The sequence below is a fragment of the Astyanax mexicanus genome, chromosome 16 (genome assembly GCF_023375975.1).
Source record: "Astyanax mexicanus isolate ESR-SI-001 chromosome 16, AstMex3_surface, whole genome shotgun sequence".
Taxonomy (NCBI): Eukaryota; Metazoa; Chordata; class Actinopteri; order Characiformes; family Acestrorhamphidae; genus Astyanax; species Astyanax mexicanus.
Window position 1 is genome coordinate 9553188 of NC_064423.1, and position 15342 is coordinate 9568529.

The 15342-nt window shown below is 38.9% G+C and overlaps 1 protein-coding gene and 1 long non-coding RNA gene across 2 annotated transcripts in view; both read left to right on the forward strand.

Moving 5' to 3' along the window:
• Positions 1-15342, forward strand: part of LOC125782198 (uncharacterized) — a 374822-nt gene that overhangs the window by 251274 nt on the left and 108206 nt on the right. The window lies entirely within an intron of this gene.
• pcsk6 (proprotein convertase subtilisin/kexin type 6) overlaps positions 1-15342 on the forward strand; it is a 104704-nt gene that overhangs the window by 17356 nt on the left and 72006 nt on the right. The window contains exons 2-6 of the mRNA XM_007260219.4: positions 1176-1280; positions 2654-2764; positions 9462-9602; positions 10516-10592; positions 15126-15214. Coding sequence (XP_007260281.2) covers positions 1176-1280; positions 2654-2764; positions 9462-9602; positions 10516-10592; positions 15126-15214 — 523 coding nt within the window. The remainder of the gene's footprint in view (positions 1-1175; positions 1281-2653; positions 2765-9461; positions 9603-10515; positions 10593-15125; positions 15215-15342) is intronic.

A 15342-nucleotide genomic window follows, 5' to 3' on the forward strand; every position in this document is an offset into this window, starting at 1 on the left:
CGGTCTGCAGCAGTGATTAGATAGGTGCTACGTGTCATAATAACATCCGCAGAAATGCCAAGACTCAATATTTCCCAGAATTGCACAACCTGTGCTGGCTTGTCTTTTTCCCTGTAGTGCATTCTGGTGCCATCTGTTCCCCAGGTGGGTGACGCATGTGCACCATCCACATGGTGTTGAAGAAATCGTGATTCATCTGACAAGGACAGCTTCTTCAGCTTCTTCTGTTGCTCCATGAGTCCATTGTATCTACTTCTGGTGGTGGACAGTGTTCAACATGGGTACTCTGATTGGTCTGCAGCTACTCCCTGTTGTATGCAATAAACTTTAATTTACTGGGTTTTGCCACCTATCAGCCAAAGCCAGCATGAACTTTACCAGGAATATTTGCTTTAGTCAATGGGTTAGGACTAAATTGACTGGACTCGCTCCCCTCACATATCAGTGAATCTTGGACATTCACGATCTTGTCACTGGGTTGTCAGTTGTCCTTTTTCGAAAAAACTTTTGTTAGACACTGATCACAGAGTGCTTAAAACACCCCGGGAACAAGAGTTGTCTGATATTTTGATGATGCTTTGAGGCAGTCGTCTAGCCATCACAGTTTGGCTCTTGTTAAAAATCTTGCTTCAACACTTAAGCTTCAAGAAATGAAAGCTTCTGTGAAACTCCTCACCTACTCACCAGCTTCCACCAGCCTTTAAAAGAGTGTCACTTAAACTCTCTCACTGATGCCAAAGACAAACAGTGTTTTAATATCTAATTATTACGTTTGAATAAGATCATACTGGTAAAAATGATTGTTCACTTGTTGCCTAATATACTCCTACTGACAGGTGCCATGTTTATCTTATTATGATATTCACCTTACTTTTTTATGTTATGGCTGATTGGTGTCCTATAGTTTAGGACAGCTACAGTTTTACAGACTGTGTCTTCTCAGAGTCTTTCTCATAGTTCTCATCCAGAATCCCAGACTATGATGACACTATTATATTTTTCTCTGTTGTCTTCTCATATCTCTATGCATTCATATATTTTTGTGGCACTTTTATAAGGTTTCAAGTGTTCCCACAGTTTATTTCATGACACCCAGAAGTACCTTTCTGGGTAGTTGAATTCATGCTTGCTGCTTCTCACAGCTGTGTGTTAATTTGTTTGTTGTGCTGGTGCAGATTGGCGGCCTGGAGGACCACTACCATTTCCATCACAGCCGAGTGGTGCGCAGGTCCACCTTTGCCACCAGGGGCGCCCACAGCTTCATCCACATGGACCCCAAGGTGAGTTATCCCTTCCCTACACTACTATATTTTGTTGGAGTTCTCTCTGTGTGTGTGAGGGAATTGAACCCCATCCTTCCTGGATGTTTATCCACACCTTAACCCCAGTCGGCCACTCTGTCTGCGCAGCCCTACACTACAGTTCCCTTCCCAACAGTGCAGCTTCCCACACACAGCAACCGACACGCTTCACACGGCTTCACTGATTCCTCGCCTTAAAGAAGTCAAACTGCACGGCCGTAGACCCATTAATATGAAGGTCTGCCCGTTTGTCCGCAACTTCATTTGACAGTGCAGCCAGGCATTCAGAGTCAAGCTGTTTCCCGAGGCCTGGAAGCCAGCCCTCTCCCGCTAAGATTATCTCCTCCTGACAGCCTGGATCTCGGGAGTAATAAAACCTGCGGCGCAGGTCTATTGGTGGGCGGCTTTGCGAAGGCTCTCTGATCATATCACGCCTCATGCCGTGTGTACAAATAGAGCGGAGTGGCAAATACCCAATAACCCATTTCATCAGTGTCAGACGGCAGGCAAAAGCCCGCGTGGCTTCCCCGCTGAACGCTTCCTCATCCACCACAAAAAGCAGTTAAGCTAAAAATACAGGCTTCACATTCTGTATTCATTCTATTGTCCTTACAAGTGGAAAGTTTAATTTGAACTGACACATCTGACATAACAGGGCACAGAGAATGAATGTGAAAACACTCTGCACCTGTACTATGGATCTGTTTATGGAATATAATCGAGGAAGGTGACCTTATTTTTAATAGTATCTGTGATTTTAACTGCCCTGTCCTGTGGGCTTCTTCTCTTGAACAGGGCCAGCTGCATACGTGACCATATCACATTTAATCTTACTTCCCTGAGGTAATTTCAGTTCATCCACAAAATCTGGTAGCTTTAGTATTGAGAGGGACTTTGGGCATGCCTGGATGACTTTTTCAATTAATAGAATGATTATTATTAGCCTATTATTTACTGCTGCTCATCTCACTTTAATTAAATTCACCCAAGTGGTTTTAAAGGTGTAGTTAATTTTTTTTAAACACAAAGCACATTTTTTACAAGTATGAGCTCTGGCAAGATATTGGCACATTTTGTGCTTGGCTGGATTGTTGCTTTAACAAAACATTTTTTTATACTGTAAATTAGCTTGTTTGTTGAATTTTTATATTTTTATATCTGTCTTTCCCCAAAAACTTCCAAATTGTAGTGCAGTGAGTCTGGAAACTCTAATAAGTCAGTAAAGGCAGCCCCATGCAACAGTCTGGTTATTCCTCACAGATGTTCACTGTCCAGAAGGTGTCTCTGAAATGTTTAGACTGTTGTACAGTGCGCAGCGTAAAGCGTAACAGTGTTTGGTCGTGTTTTTGCAGGTCGACTGGGTCCAGCAGCAGGTAGTGAAGTCCAGAGTGAAGCGCTATGCCAGGAGTGACCCCAACTTCATCTACTTCAACGACCCCAAGTGGTCAAACATGTGGTATATTGTAAGTTCTTCAACAGATGTACACTATATATGTAATTGTACACTATTTGGACAAAGGTATTTGAATATAAATTGTAATCAATGAAACTGAGTTGTTTAATATATTCCCATTAAAACTGGTACACACTCATGCAGCTTTGCATTCAAGCTGCCGGCGCTCAGAGGGAGCCAAATTGGCCCTGCTCCCTCTGGGTGGGTAGATGGTGCTCTCTCCCCACATCACTCCTACGGTAATGTCTGCAGCACAGGGCATCTTTGAGCTGATGTATTAAAGAGCTTGTTGAATTTGAGCGTGGTACTAGAATATGATGCCACCTTAGCAACAAATCAGTTGGTTCATTTTTTTTTTTCCACCTCAACTGGTAGTGGTATTATTGACTGGTGGATGTGTTTAGGAATCATCGCAACTCAATCACAAAATGAAAGATTAGAAAAGTCCTAAAACGTTCAAACCTCATCATGGTGTCCATGGTCAAATACAATACCACACCTGACAGAAATAGAATGATGTAAAGTACACCACCACTGGACTTCCACTGAGCACCAGAAATGTCTTCTGTGGAGTGATGAATCACACTTCTCTATCTAGGGTTGAAAAATGGTAGAAGAATGTTTCCTAACAGTCTGCACTGCTCTATATTTAACATTTGTTAGTGGAGCGATAATGCTATTGACTTGTTTTTCAGTGGCTTGTAGCTCAACCCCTAAACCCCACTAAACACCTTTGAAATGAACTAGAACAGAGTTTGCGAGCTGGGCCCTACAATCCAACATCAGGATCTGATCTTACACATGATCTTCTGTGTGAATGGACAAAATTACCACAGATACATTTCAAAATCTAGTTTATAAGCCTTTCTGGAAAATGTTAGAGCTGTAGAGGGGGACAGTCTCCTAAATAACAATACTAGAAAAATGTAAAATATGGCCCTTTAAATAGATTAATCATATAAATGTTTTTGAATGTTGATGATACAAATCTAAACTTAAATAAAGCACATAAATGTCTGTTGTTTATATCTCTGGTTTGCTGTATGTGCTCAGGTTATTGGAACTGTGTTTATTTTCTATTCGTGTAGGTCAGCAGAACTCTCACTTTGTTACTCAGATAAAACCAAACAGATGTTCCTACCTACAATTTTTCCCCAGAATGTTCATTCCGCAGTGTCATTCCAGACCACATGAAGATGACAAGATTACACAGAGAACCTCTGCTGCAGTTTTCCACCTCAAAACTTTCCTTTGTTGTCATTGTTTTTGTCGTGAGATGAAATGTATTCAGCATGGTGTGGCCAAAAGCACTAATCTGCCGGCAGGCTTGGCCTAGAGTGAGGCAAATACATCAACTTACTGCTCTTTGTGCTGCACTTATATCAGCCTTCTGACACGCTTTACCCTCTACAAACACTGCAGTTGTTCTTTAGAATCGCTTGTTTTTGTCACACAGTGCTTTCATGCTAGTAATGAACCTGGTATCAGTACTGTGCAGATGTTTTTAACACTGAATCATATTATTTTAAATAATTTCCTTCAGCAATATAATAATTTTTTTCTGTAAAAACTCACATCACACTAGAATACATTAGAACTGATGCAGTGAAACAAAAATAAAGAAAAAATGAACAAGAATTTCTCATGCTGAAGAAAGCTAGCTTCCAGACAGCACCCCAGTGAATGTGTTTAGTTTCATCACCCGCTCACCTGATTTAACAACACTGAGGTGCCCTGATTTACCAGGAACTGCCTTTTTAAAGTCGTCCCACAGCATTTTAATATGATCCAGGTCACAACTTTGACTAGACCACACTTTGTTTTCTTTAGAAGTGGACTTGCTGATGTGTTTTGGTCATTGTCCTGCTGCAGAACCCAAGCTTATTTCAGCTTGAGGTCACAAAGAGTTAGCTGGACATTCTTCTTTAGGTTTTTTTTTGTAGACAGCGGAAATCATGGTTATCAAGGCCCTGTCCCACTGCGATTGCGTCTAAATATCCACTAAAGTACGTCCAAATTAATCAGAAAACACTGCGTCCACTGAGTGAACGTGCTGCGTCCAAAATATAGACGCAGTGCGTCCAAATTACGTCCATATTCCGTCTAAATTGAAGTTGGACGCCGACTTCCAAATTTGTATGTCGACTTCCACACTTTTTGGACGTCGACTTCCAACTATATATGGTTGTTTTTTCTAGTGAATCATCATTTCTTCTTGAGCTACAAGAGAGAGCACATCTATTCTCTTCTACACAACCAGATTCCTTGCAGTGATGGTGCAGCAGCAGAACATACTCCTCCATGTGCTGGATCAGACCGGGAGGAGGAGGAGGCGGCAGCAGGAGAGGACTGTATGGGTCAGGCCTTGGATTGTACGACGGGTGGAGTTTGGACTGTATGACCGGCTGATGGTAAAGCGATGGACACCAGAAAAATATTTTTATGGACGTCGACGTCCACCTGTACGTGCCGTCCAAATATCCACTAAAATACGTCCGTACTGCGTCTAAATATCCACTAAATTACGTCCATATTAGTCGCCGTCTATTCCGAAAATTTTGGGAGGTACCAAAACCACTTTTGCGTCTACGGCAACGTCTCAACTACGTCCACTTGGACGGTGCCGTCCAAATATCCACTAAACTACGTCCAGATTGCGTCTAAATATCCACTAAATATCCACTAAACTGCGTCCACTGAAATTTGGACGTACTTTAGTGGATATTTAGACGCAATCGCAGTGGGACAGGGCCTTCAGTTCCAGGTCCTGAATTAGCAAAACAGCCATCACACTACAACCACCATATTTTACAGTAGGAATGATGATGCCCTTTTACTTTTCTGCCAGATGTAATGGGACACACCTTTCAAAAAGTTACAATTTTGTCTCATCACTCCAGAGAGTATTTTTCCAAAAGTCTTGAGGATCATCAAGATGTTTTCTGGCAAAATTTAGTTAAGTTCATCTTAGCTCTCTTCCATGCAGGCCATTTTTTCTCAGTCTCTTGCTGATGGTACAGTCGTGTACTCTGACCTTAACTAAGCCAAGTGAGGCCTGCAGTTCTTTGGATGTTGTGTGGGGTCTTTTGTAACCTCTTGGATGAGTTTTCCCTGTGCTCTTGGGGTAATTTTGGTTGGCCAGCGACTCCTGGAAAAGTTCACTACTTTTCCACGTTTTCGCCATTTGTGGATAATGTCTCTCACTTTGATTTGCTTGATTCCCAAAACTCCCAAACTTTTCCAGACTGATGGATTTCAGTTACTTTCTTTCCCATTTGTTTCTGAATTTCTTTGGATCTCGGCATGATGTCTAGCTTTTCAGTATCTTTTGGTCTACTTCTCTTTGTCAGGCAGGGAGAAATTGAACTAAGGTGGGATAAACCACAGTTAAGTTACGTTTTAACTGGAGGGCAAACACTTTTTCACACAGGGTCATCTCGGTTTAGATTTTTCTCCCTAAATAATGAACACCTTCATTTTTAAACTGCATGTAGTGTTGTATTTGATTAATATTTAAATTTGTTTGATTATTTGAAACATTTAAGAGTGACATCAGGAAGGGGGCAAACACTTTTTCATACCATGGTAGATTTGGACCGTTTAGTTTTGGTATCACACACCAGCCTTATACAGATAGGGAGTTAGATTCAGCAAAACAATGTATAATTAATAATTGTTTAATCATTGGTCTGAAAGTCTGAACTGTCTAAAAAAGTGTGTTCACACTGCAACAGACCGAATCATAGTTCAGTTAATTCGGACCAAGACTCAACTTTTGGTTGAAACAGATTTTGATGGTTTATGGAATCTTTCATACTTGCTGTTTTGCTTTAGACCAAACTGAAAAGTCTGATGACCAGAATTGAACAATGTAGGTGTGAAAACACCATAACTCAAAAATAAAGTTTTTAATTCTAATTTTCACATGTGCCTAAAACATCTGCAGAATACTGGATGCCCCTCGAAATTGGTTACACCTAATGCAGGTGAAGCTGATTTATGTTGACAGGTGAATTTGAATTGCTTTGCTACAGTGATTGCTTTTGCTGTGTTATGGTTGGTGGCATTATTTTAGCTGTTATTGTTGGGAATGCTCAGACAGTGTGCTCATGCTGTAACAGCTCTCAGTATCTTTATGTCTTAGACTTCTAATGCATGCTAAAGCAGTTAACAAGCGTGACGGTTATTTGTATACGCACAGTGTATTTCAATAACATTGGTAATTTACATGTTCTCATTTTCATGCACATTTTCTGACACACGTCTCATTAAGATCATTTTCAAAACATTATGCTCCATGAAGTGAGAAACGTTTCCTGTTTCCTGCTGAGGAAGATTCATGCCATACGTACACTGCATAAGTTATCGGTGAATTTGACAGGAGTGAAGCTCCTGTGTTAATTGTAGTTAATTCATTTTTTGCTGGTTTTGTAATCTCTATTTTTGGCAGTGTTGCCATGTACCAAAGGTGGTTAAACTTAGCAGCAAAGAGCCATTGTGGCTGTAGGTTTACACTCTATTTCAGCCAGAGCATGTCTTTATTTTTTAATGTATAAATTGATGCTGTTTTGCATGTCTGTGCTTTTATACAATTTCCAATTTTCCATTTCCATTTTACTTTTATCAGGATTTTAGCAGCATGTTCTTTGATTTCCACAGCGTACATGTTTACAGTGGTATTAAATACATTTATAGATTCTGTAAATGTCCAAACAGTATTTTGAATTATATCTGAAGCTTAATAACAGCACAATGGCAAGTGGATCTACAGTGGGTGACTCAAGGATACACACACCTTTTTATCTGAATAAACATGAACTGTGCTTTTCTAATTTCCGGGTTTGTGCTACTCAGTGATACTGAAGGTCACTGGAAGTAATAAAAGCTTGAACAGGGAGACTGTGTCCGTATTGACCTTGTAGGATTCACCGGTAACTCCCACTTCTCTCTGTATGCTTATTATTAAGGCTGAGTGAAAAACACAGCCATGTTTTCTTTCTGTTGGGTTATATGGTTGAGATGGGATATATGTAGGAGTGCACCAAATAAAATAAAAAAATTACTGACACTGAAAGTGAACAAAATGTAATTTGTTAAAATAAATAGTGTTAATCTGATTAATCACAACATTATTCTGTGATTAACTGCAATTTTTTTCTTCTAAATGTAAGAAATGTAAAATGAAATTATATTTATATTAGTGGTGTCAGTTATAAAGCCAATGTGGGGCGCTGGAATAAAGAATGTATGACACATTTGATACAGTAAACTTTTTTTTTTACTTTATTGTAAATATTTCAGCCTGATTGTAAGGATTTCTGAATTAGAACTTAATTTGCTGAGTATAAAATGGTGTTTTCACACCTGTAAATGGTTTCTATGGTTCAGATCAGTTAATGAGTTCATTTATTTGGAGTGTTTCTCCTTCTGTTTGGTTTGGTTTCACAAAGGCATAAATCTAAACGCACCAAAATGCGCACCAATAAACCATGCGAGCACAATGTGCTATCTGATTGGTCAGAGCTGTCTGGTGCAGGAGCGAGAAAGTAAATATAGTGAAAAGATTCTGTGTTCCAGTGTGTATCTGTGCAGTGTGAAGCTGCTTTAACAAAGAACGCTGAAAATTTGCCACTGTGCTTTCAAACACAGTGTTTTCAATGGGATGTGCAGATGTGCAGGTATGAGCAGTGAACACAGCACATACTGTGCTCTTAGTGTGAAACAGCATGGAGCACTAGAGACAACGTTTGTTCATAGCAGTATATTATCTGGCTAATATATCAGATTAAACTGCGTCTTATCAGCAATTTAGCTCAATTAACAAGAAATATATTGGGTAGATGGGTCAGATCCAAAAAAAGAAATTTGCGCATTGGGCGGGGCATATTACAGCCAAAGTTGGGGTCAAACTTTGTGGCGTAATTAACTTGCGAAAAAAAACAAACATCTTATTGATTCCAAATTAATTGCATGTGTTAACGCTTTAATGTTCATAGCCCTAGTAAAAATCTAAAGGCATTATTTTTTTTATTTGTTTATTTTTTTCACAGGTCATGATGCATTAAGAAACGGCAGCTCACTTGAAGCTGGTTGCAGTTTGATTTGCAAATCATAAACTCTGATTTAAATTATTCTGTATTTTCATTTTAATTATTCAGGGCATATGTAGATATATGTGGTTTGAGTATTAGTCTTACTACATACAGCACTTTCTCATAGACTGTTCTGTAAGTACTACCCTGATGCATGAGTTAATTTAAGTGAAGAATATATTATCATTAGGGCTGCACAATATCTTTTTAACATTGCTCAATGTTATCATCTCAATGTGTTTATGTGCAGTAGCCATATCACCGGGTAAGCAATGTTATGTAAGGCATATTAATCCATACACAATCCAATCTTGTTGACACAAAAGGAAATGTTGTACTTTTCTCATTTTAATAAATGTATTTATTTTTTCTCCAGTCTTCACTACATAGAGGGCATTATTAATATTATTATACCTGCTGTATTTTAAACTCCTGTGCGGTGGGAATTCCTGTTTTTCTAAATATCGCAAAATACAACAGAACCCAGAAATATTGCAATGTATGTTTTTTCTATATTGTACCAATAAGCATGCTTATGTTCAACATCCAGCAAAATTATATTGTATCCTCAGTGACTACAAACACTATATCACTCCTTCTTTTATCATTTTCCAGCACTGCAGTGATAACAGCCGATGCCGCTCAGAAATGAACATCCTGGCCGCCTGGCAGCGCGGCTATACGGGGCGAAATATCGTCATCACCATCCTAGATGATGGAATAGAGAGGAACCACCCAGATCTGGCTCTAAACTATGTAAGTGCTACTGCTTACTGCTAATTCTTCTTTATATGTCTAAAGCGGAACCATTCTTTGCAGAAAAATAACACACCTTTATAATCCTGATGATTTGGGAGTCATATATGGGTATTAACCTTGTATTTACAGTGAATTTAATGTTATGCAATTATTTGTTCTTTTATTTTTCTATTTTGTTTGTGATTTTATTGCATTTCTTTTAAACAGTCATTTAAATATATGTTTAAAATATAATCACACATCTCACAACAAAAAAATAACTACAGTACTAAAAAAGTCTACAATTACCTATAATAACTAAACAATATGCTGTCCGAGTGAACACAGATATATTCAATGAGTGACTTTACTACTCCTTACAACCTGACTGGTAAAATTCCATCATAAGGCACATTTTTTGGAAAATGAAAGGATTTTAAGTGCACCTTATAGTGCAGTTGTGTAGTTTGTACATCTATGACAGTTATATATTACAGTTAAAAACAATGCAATCTGTGAAGTCTTAGTCTTATAGCTGAGTTTGATAAGTAATAAAGTTGTTTAATGTGATAATTCTGTTCAAGATCAATAAAAATAACTCTGTATCTCTGTATCTTTAATGAGATATGCACAGCTACACAGTGCTAAACACACCACGACGCCTGCTGTGCCCCTTACCAGCATCACAGGATGCAACCTTGCCATAAATACCCTTCATTTTGCTGCCTGACACTCTGGATTACAGTGCTAAGTTATGGCCTGTGTTGGGCCCAATTTATTACCCTCTTTCTAATAGTGCGAAAGATGAGAGATGACCCAAATGGGATGAAAGCTTGGGCAGTATAATATGTCATATATTTATTTATTTCCCTGGTTATTGCTTCTGTTGAAAGTGATTTGTTTGGTTCTTTTCATTCTTGCTTGCGCCCAGGACCAGTTAGCCAGTTACGACGTCAACGGCAACGACCATGACCCAACACCACGATATGACTCCAGCAACGAAAACAAGTGAGTAGCTTTTAGGGTTAAAATTCTCTGCCCGAGTCCGACTCGATGCCTGGCCCGAACTCGTAGACGTACGCGTCTGTTTTTAATGCTATTTTCATTTTATATAAAGATATGGCGTCATAATCACAATATAGCATAGTGTTTAAAAAAAGGTGCACGAGTTAGATTAATTACTGCGCACGTGTGCTCCTCCACTTCTCCGCATAGTTCATTTGACTTGCAGTGCATGTCCTTATTGCTGTTTTGTTGTGTGTTTTTTTTGACATAGGCTATATGCTAAATATTAAAATGTTTGTTCAGAAAGTGTATTTATATTCTTAAACCTTGTTAATTATATTAGAGTAGAGATATTAGAGTCATTGTAAATTATGTTATTTTTGTTGGCCTATTTGGGTTTAATGATTGTGCAGTGCATAGCCGTATTGCTGTTTTTTAGGTTTTTGCACTTAGGCTATAAGCTCAATATAAAAAAAAATAGTTTGTTTAAAATTATTTTATATTCTTAAATTCTTAAATGTTAAATTATGTTTAATTAGAGGAAAGTCTTTCAGACATCATTCTTGTAGTGTAATTTATCGCTAGTCAGGCCTGTAAGATCATGGTTCGCATTGTTTGTCATTTAATCTTTTGGAGATCTGTTCTTGATAATCATTGTTCTTAAATAATAGGTCTATGCTTCTTCAGTGTTGCAATGTTTATTAACATCATTCTGAACAGATTTTGCACATTCAAACAGCCCGAAATTTTAATACTCTAAAAAATTTGTTTTAAATCGGGCTCTGGCCTCAGAATAAAAGTTTATGGGGCAAGTCGGGTGTGGGCAGAATGTGAATGGGCTCGGAGAGGGTCAGGCCGAATTTTTGGGCCCGATCTATGCTCTAGTAGCTTTCTGTAATTTTTTTCTTGAAGAAATAAATTTTTGTGATCTTTTTTTCCAAAAGACACTGAGTCAGCTACTTGGTGCATAATTAGATGTGATGTTCGTAGGTCCAACTTCAGTTAGTGTAATAAAAAGTGATAGTGTGACTTGTTTAGTGCAGTATGTGTGAGGCTGTCATATTCATATAAAGACCTGCTAACAAGCTCTGTGGCCTCCGTGACGTCTAACCTTTCTAGGGTTCTGTTTGTGTGTGAATAATCAGACTCAGGGGTCTTTAACCCTTTAACACATAACAGTCACACATAAAAAAAAATCATTGTTGGTGTGCTTATAATCCTGGATCCTCATTTAGTGAGTTTTCTGTTATGCAGTTCCAGATGAGGAAATACAGAAACAGAGACACAGGTCAATCTGCTGGGTAGTTTGAGCAGTTGCTGTGAATCTAGGCATGAAATAACAAGCCACATAAAATAACAGTACTAGAATATTATAACATTTATTGTTCAAATCAGATTCATTTATACAACACTTTTGAAAACATATGTTGCAACACATTTAAGGGAATCTGATAGCAGGACAAATAAATCAAACAACACTAAACATAAAACCCCCAGTGATCAGAATGAAGCGATGTCAAGAAAAACTTCCTTAGAGCTGGAGCAAGAAACCTTGCGAAGAAAAAAAAGCTCACCTTACAACAAAACGTATTAATTGTTATTAATCTTACAGATGAGGAAGGGATGGACGTAAGTGCAGAATATATTTATAATTATATTTATTAAATAAACAAGATAAATCAAAACAGTAAACAAAAAGGCAGGAAACGCAAAAACTCAGAACTAAGAAAACTATGAACAAAACTGAATAACTATAATAACTATAATAACACTAAGAACACAAAATTAACAAACTTGGTAAACTTACTAAGATAACAAAACAAAAGACCTGGATTCAGGGCCCACAGAATACAAAACTAGAATACACAGAAGACAAAGATACAAAAGACTCGACACCTAACACCCAAAAGGAGGGGCTTAAATACAGGAGGAGAATGAGGAACACCTGGGCTTGGATAACGAAGGGGCAGGGTTACAAACAAGACACAAGGTGAGAACACTAATTGCTAGGGCAGGGCTTGGGCGGAGCTAGGGTGGAGACAGGTACAAAAACACAACAGAAGCACATGGCTGGGAAACACATGACATGTAAACAGAGGGGAGGAGCACAAGGGACCAAATGAGAGAGAAACACAAGACAGACATGAGCTAAGCTGTGACAATTAAAAGGAGATTATTTTAGGTGTGCAATAGTTCTTGTAAGAATAATAAAAGTGTTATGATGGTTAATGGTAAAAAAAACCCCATCAAAAATAGCTATTGAATAGAAAGATAAAGGTTAATAGGAGCACTAAATTATTAAAAGATTGACTGAAATGGGCAATATTTATTGAGCTACACATACAGAAGTAGCATTTAATGCATGTGTAATGCATGTAACAATGTCTTAACATGGAGTTGTAGAGGTTCTATTGGTGTCCTGTGACATCCATCCAACACAGCTTAAATATTCCTGCAGATTTCACATTAGGGGTGGAGTGTTAATTGCACATCACATAGCATCACATACGTTTTGAGTCAGGGGATATGTTATTTGGTACAGCTGGCAATGGCATCAAGCTCTTGAGATGATAGCAGTGTGTGGATGAGCATTGTCCTTTTTAAATGCTGTACAGGAATGTGAGTTCAGATACCGAGACCCAAACGATTTTTTCCGCACCTTTTTCTAAATTGCAACCAAAAAATACACAAAAATAACAGTTCTTCTCACACAATGGATTTATTTAACAGCCGACGTGAGTAATCTCATTCTCATACTGTTTCTCAGGAGAGACTCAGGAGAGATCTTTCTGGATCTTGTTGGAACAAACAAACAATGAGCATGATTGTGGCGCTTTATTAAGAACAAAAACAACAGCATTAGTTTAACTGCAAAGCATATTACTCTATGCATTTAGTTCTTTTTAAGTGATATCAGCATTAGATTGGCAAGATTAAACTATATAAGTGGTGTCAATCACTTAAAAATGAATTAAAATCATTAGTGAGCGAGTTGTTGAGAGACAGAGCGAGCAAGAGAGAAGGAGAGGTTGCACAAATGAGAGAGAGAGAGTGTGGGCAAGAGACAGAGACATTTTGGTCAGTGCCTTTTTGGTATCGAATTTTGATACCCAGCCCTAGTGCTGACCCCAGGGCCTCCCTCCACACAAAGATTCCATGCTTATCTCCACCAAGACTCCCACTTCTGTCTTAGAAAATAGACTAACAAATCTGTGTATGGAGGCTATTTTTTATCATGAGTGTAATATTAATAATAATAATAATAATAATAATAATAATAACAAGAACAGTGGCAGCAATTATGGAATTACCATCTAGAATATATGTAAACCCCACTGTAGTCTGTAAGAGAGAGTGAAAAACCAATCAAAGGCTGCTCTCTGCATTATTTCCACTGATAACTGAGAGAAAAGTTCAGAGCACCACTTTGTCAGTACCTTGATACTTGGAATTCAGGCAACAATGCATTCTCAGAATTAATTAATTTTCCCCCTTTGCGCACAGCGCTCCAATATGTGTGGTATGGAATTTGTCTGGTGAAGCAGAAGTATTGAGGAGAACAAAAAAATCAATTAAAAGAATGCTTTAGTGTGCAGGTTTAAAAGTTGCAGAGAGAGAGAAAGAGAGAGAGTGATAGAGTGAGTGTAGTACAAGAGACGGAGAGAGAGAGAGAGAGAGAGAGAGAGAGAGTGTGATAGAGTGAGTGTACAAGAGACGGAGAGCAAGAGAGAGAGAGAAAAAGAGAGAAAGAGAGCTGTAGATGACTTCTGAGCACTGCACCTGGACTGAACTAGGATTAGTGCCTTTAATATTCACTTCAATTCTAGACACACATGGATAGACACACTCACACACATGCGTGCACACCAACACACACACACACACACACGAACACACAAACACACACACACACACACACCTCATTAACTGAGTTCTAATAGAGCTAGGCTGCTGCTGTGTAAGGCACGGGAAAGCTCAGCGGTCCAGGCCACACATTTATTTCAGAGCCAGTCCAGCTAAAGGCTCTGCAGGGAACTGCTTCCACTCAGTTATCCCCCAGGGCTGCAGGCTTTGTACCCTCGCCCTCCCCTGCCTGCTCTATTTCCAACTTTCAGAACCTCACTATTAAGCCCAGCTTGAGTCCTAAGCTCTGGCTGTGATATGTAAACTCCCGTGTGTGTGTGTTAGTGACTTTGTGCGCCATGTCTGTGTTTTTTGTCTCTCCGTGTCTCAGTATCTGTGTGTGTGTTTGTGTAGCTCCTCTTTTTTAACCTGAAAGTTTAGTCGAAGTTGTTTGTCAGTTCTGAGAAAAACTGTTAATTTTTTTCCCTACCCAAAAATCTTCCGCTGTGCTTTCTAACGAGGTCTGCAGGCCAATCAGGTGCTTTTGCATGTGGTGATAAGCGAGGGCATTAGGAGAGCAGTATCGAGGGATGCATACTTATTAGTGTCGACTGCCTGTGAGGGGATAAGCTCACAGACACCCAGCCTTCTCCCTATCTCACTCTATGACTCACGTTCTTGCTCTCTCTCCAGGCATGGAACCCGATGTGCTGGGGAGGTGGCTGCCGTGGCCAATAATTCACACTGTATCGTGGGTATTGCCCACAACGCACGGATTGGAGGTATGATCTTTTAAATGAAAAAAATAATCTCCTTCCTGGCTTTTACATCCAATTTTAATATTTATATCCAGACATATATAAATTTTTAGATCACTCTTCTTGTCTCCACTTTCTTGAGATTGCATGAG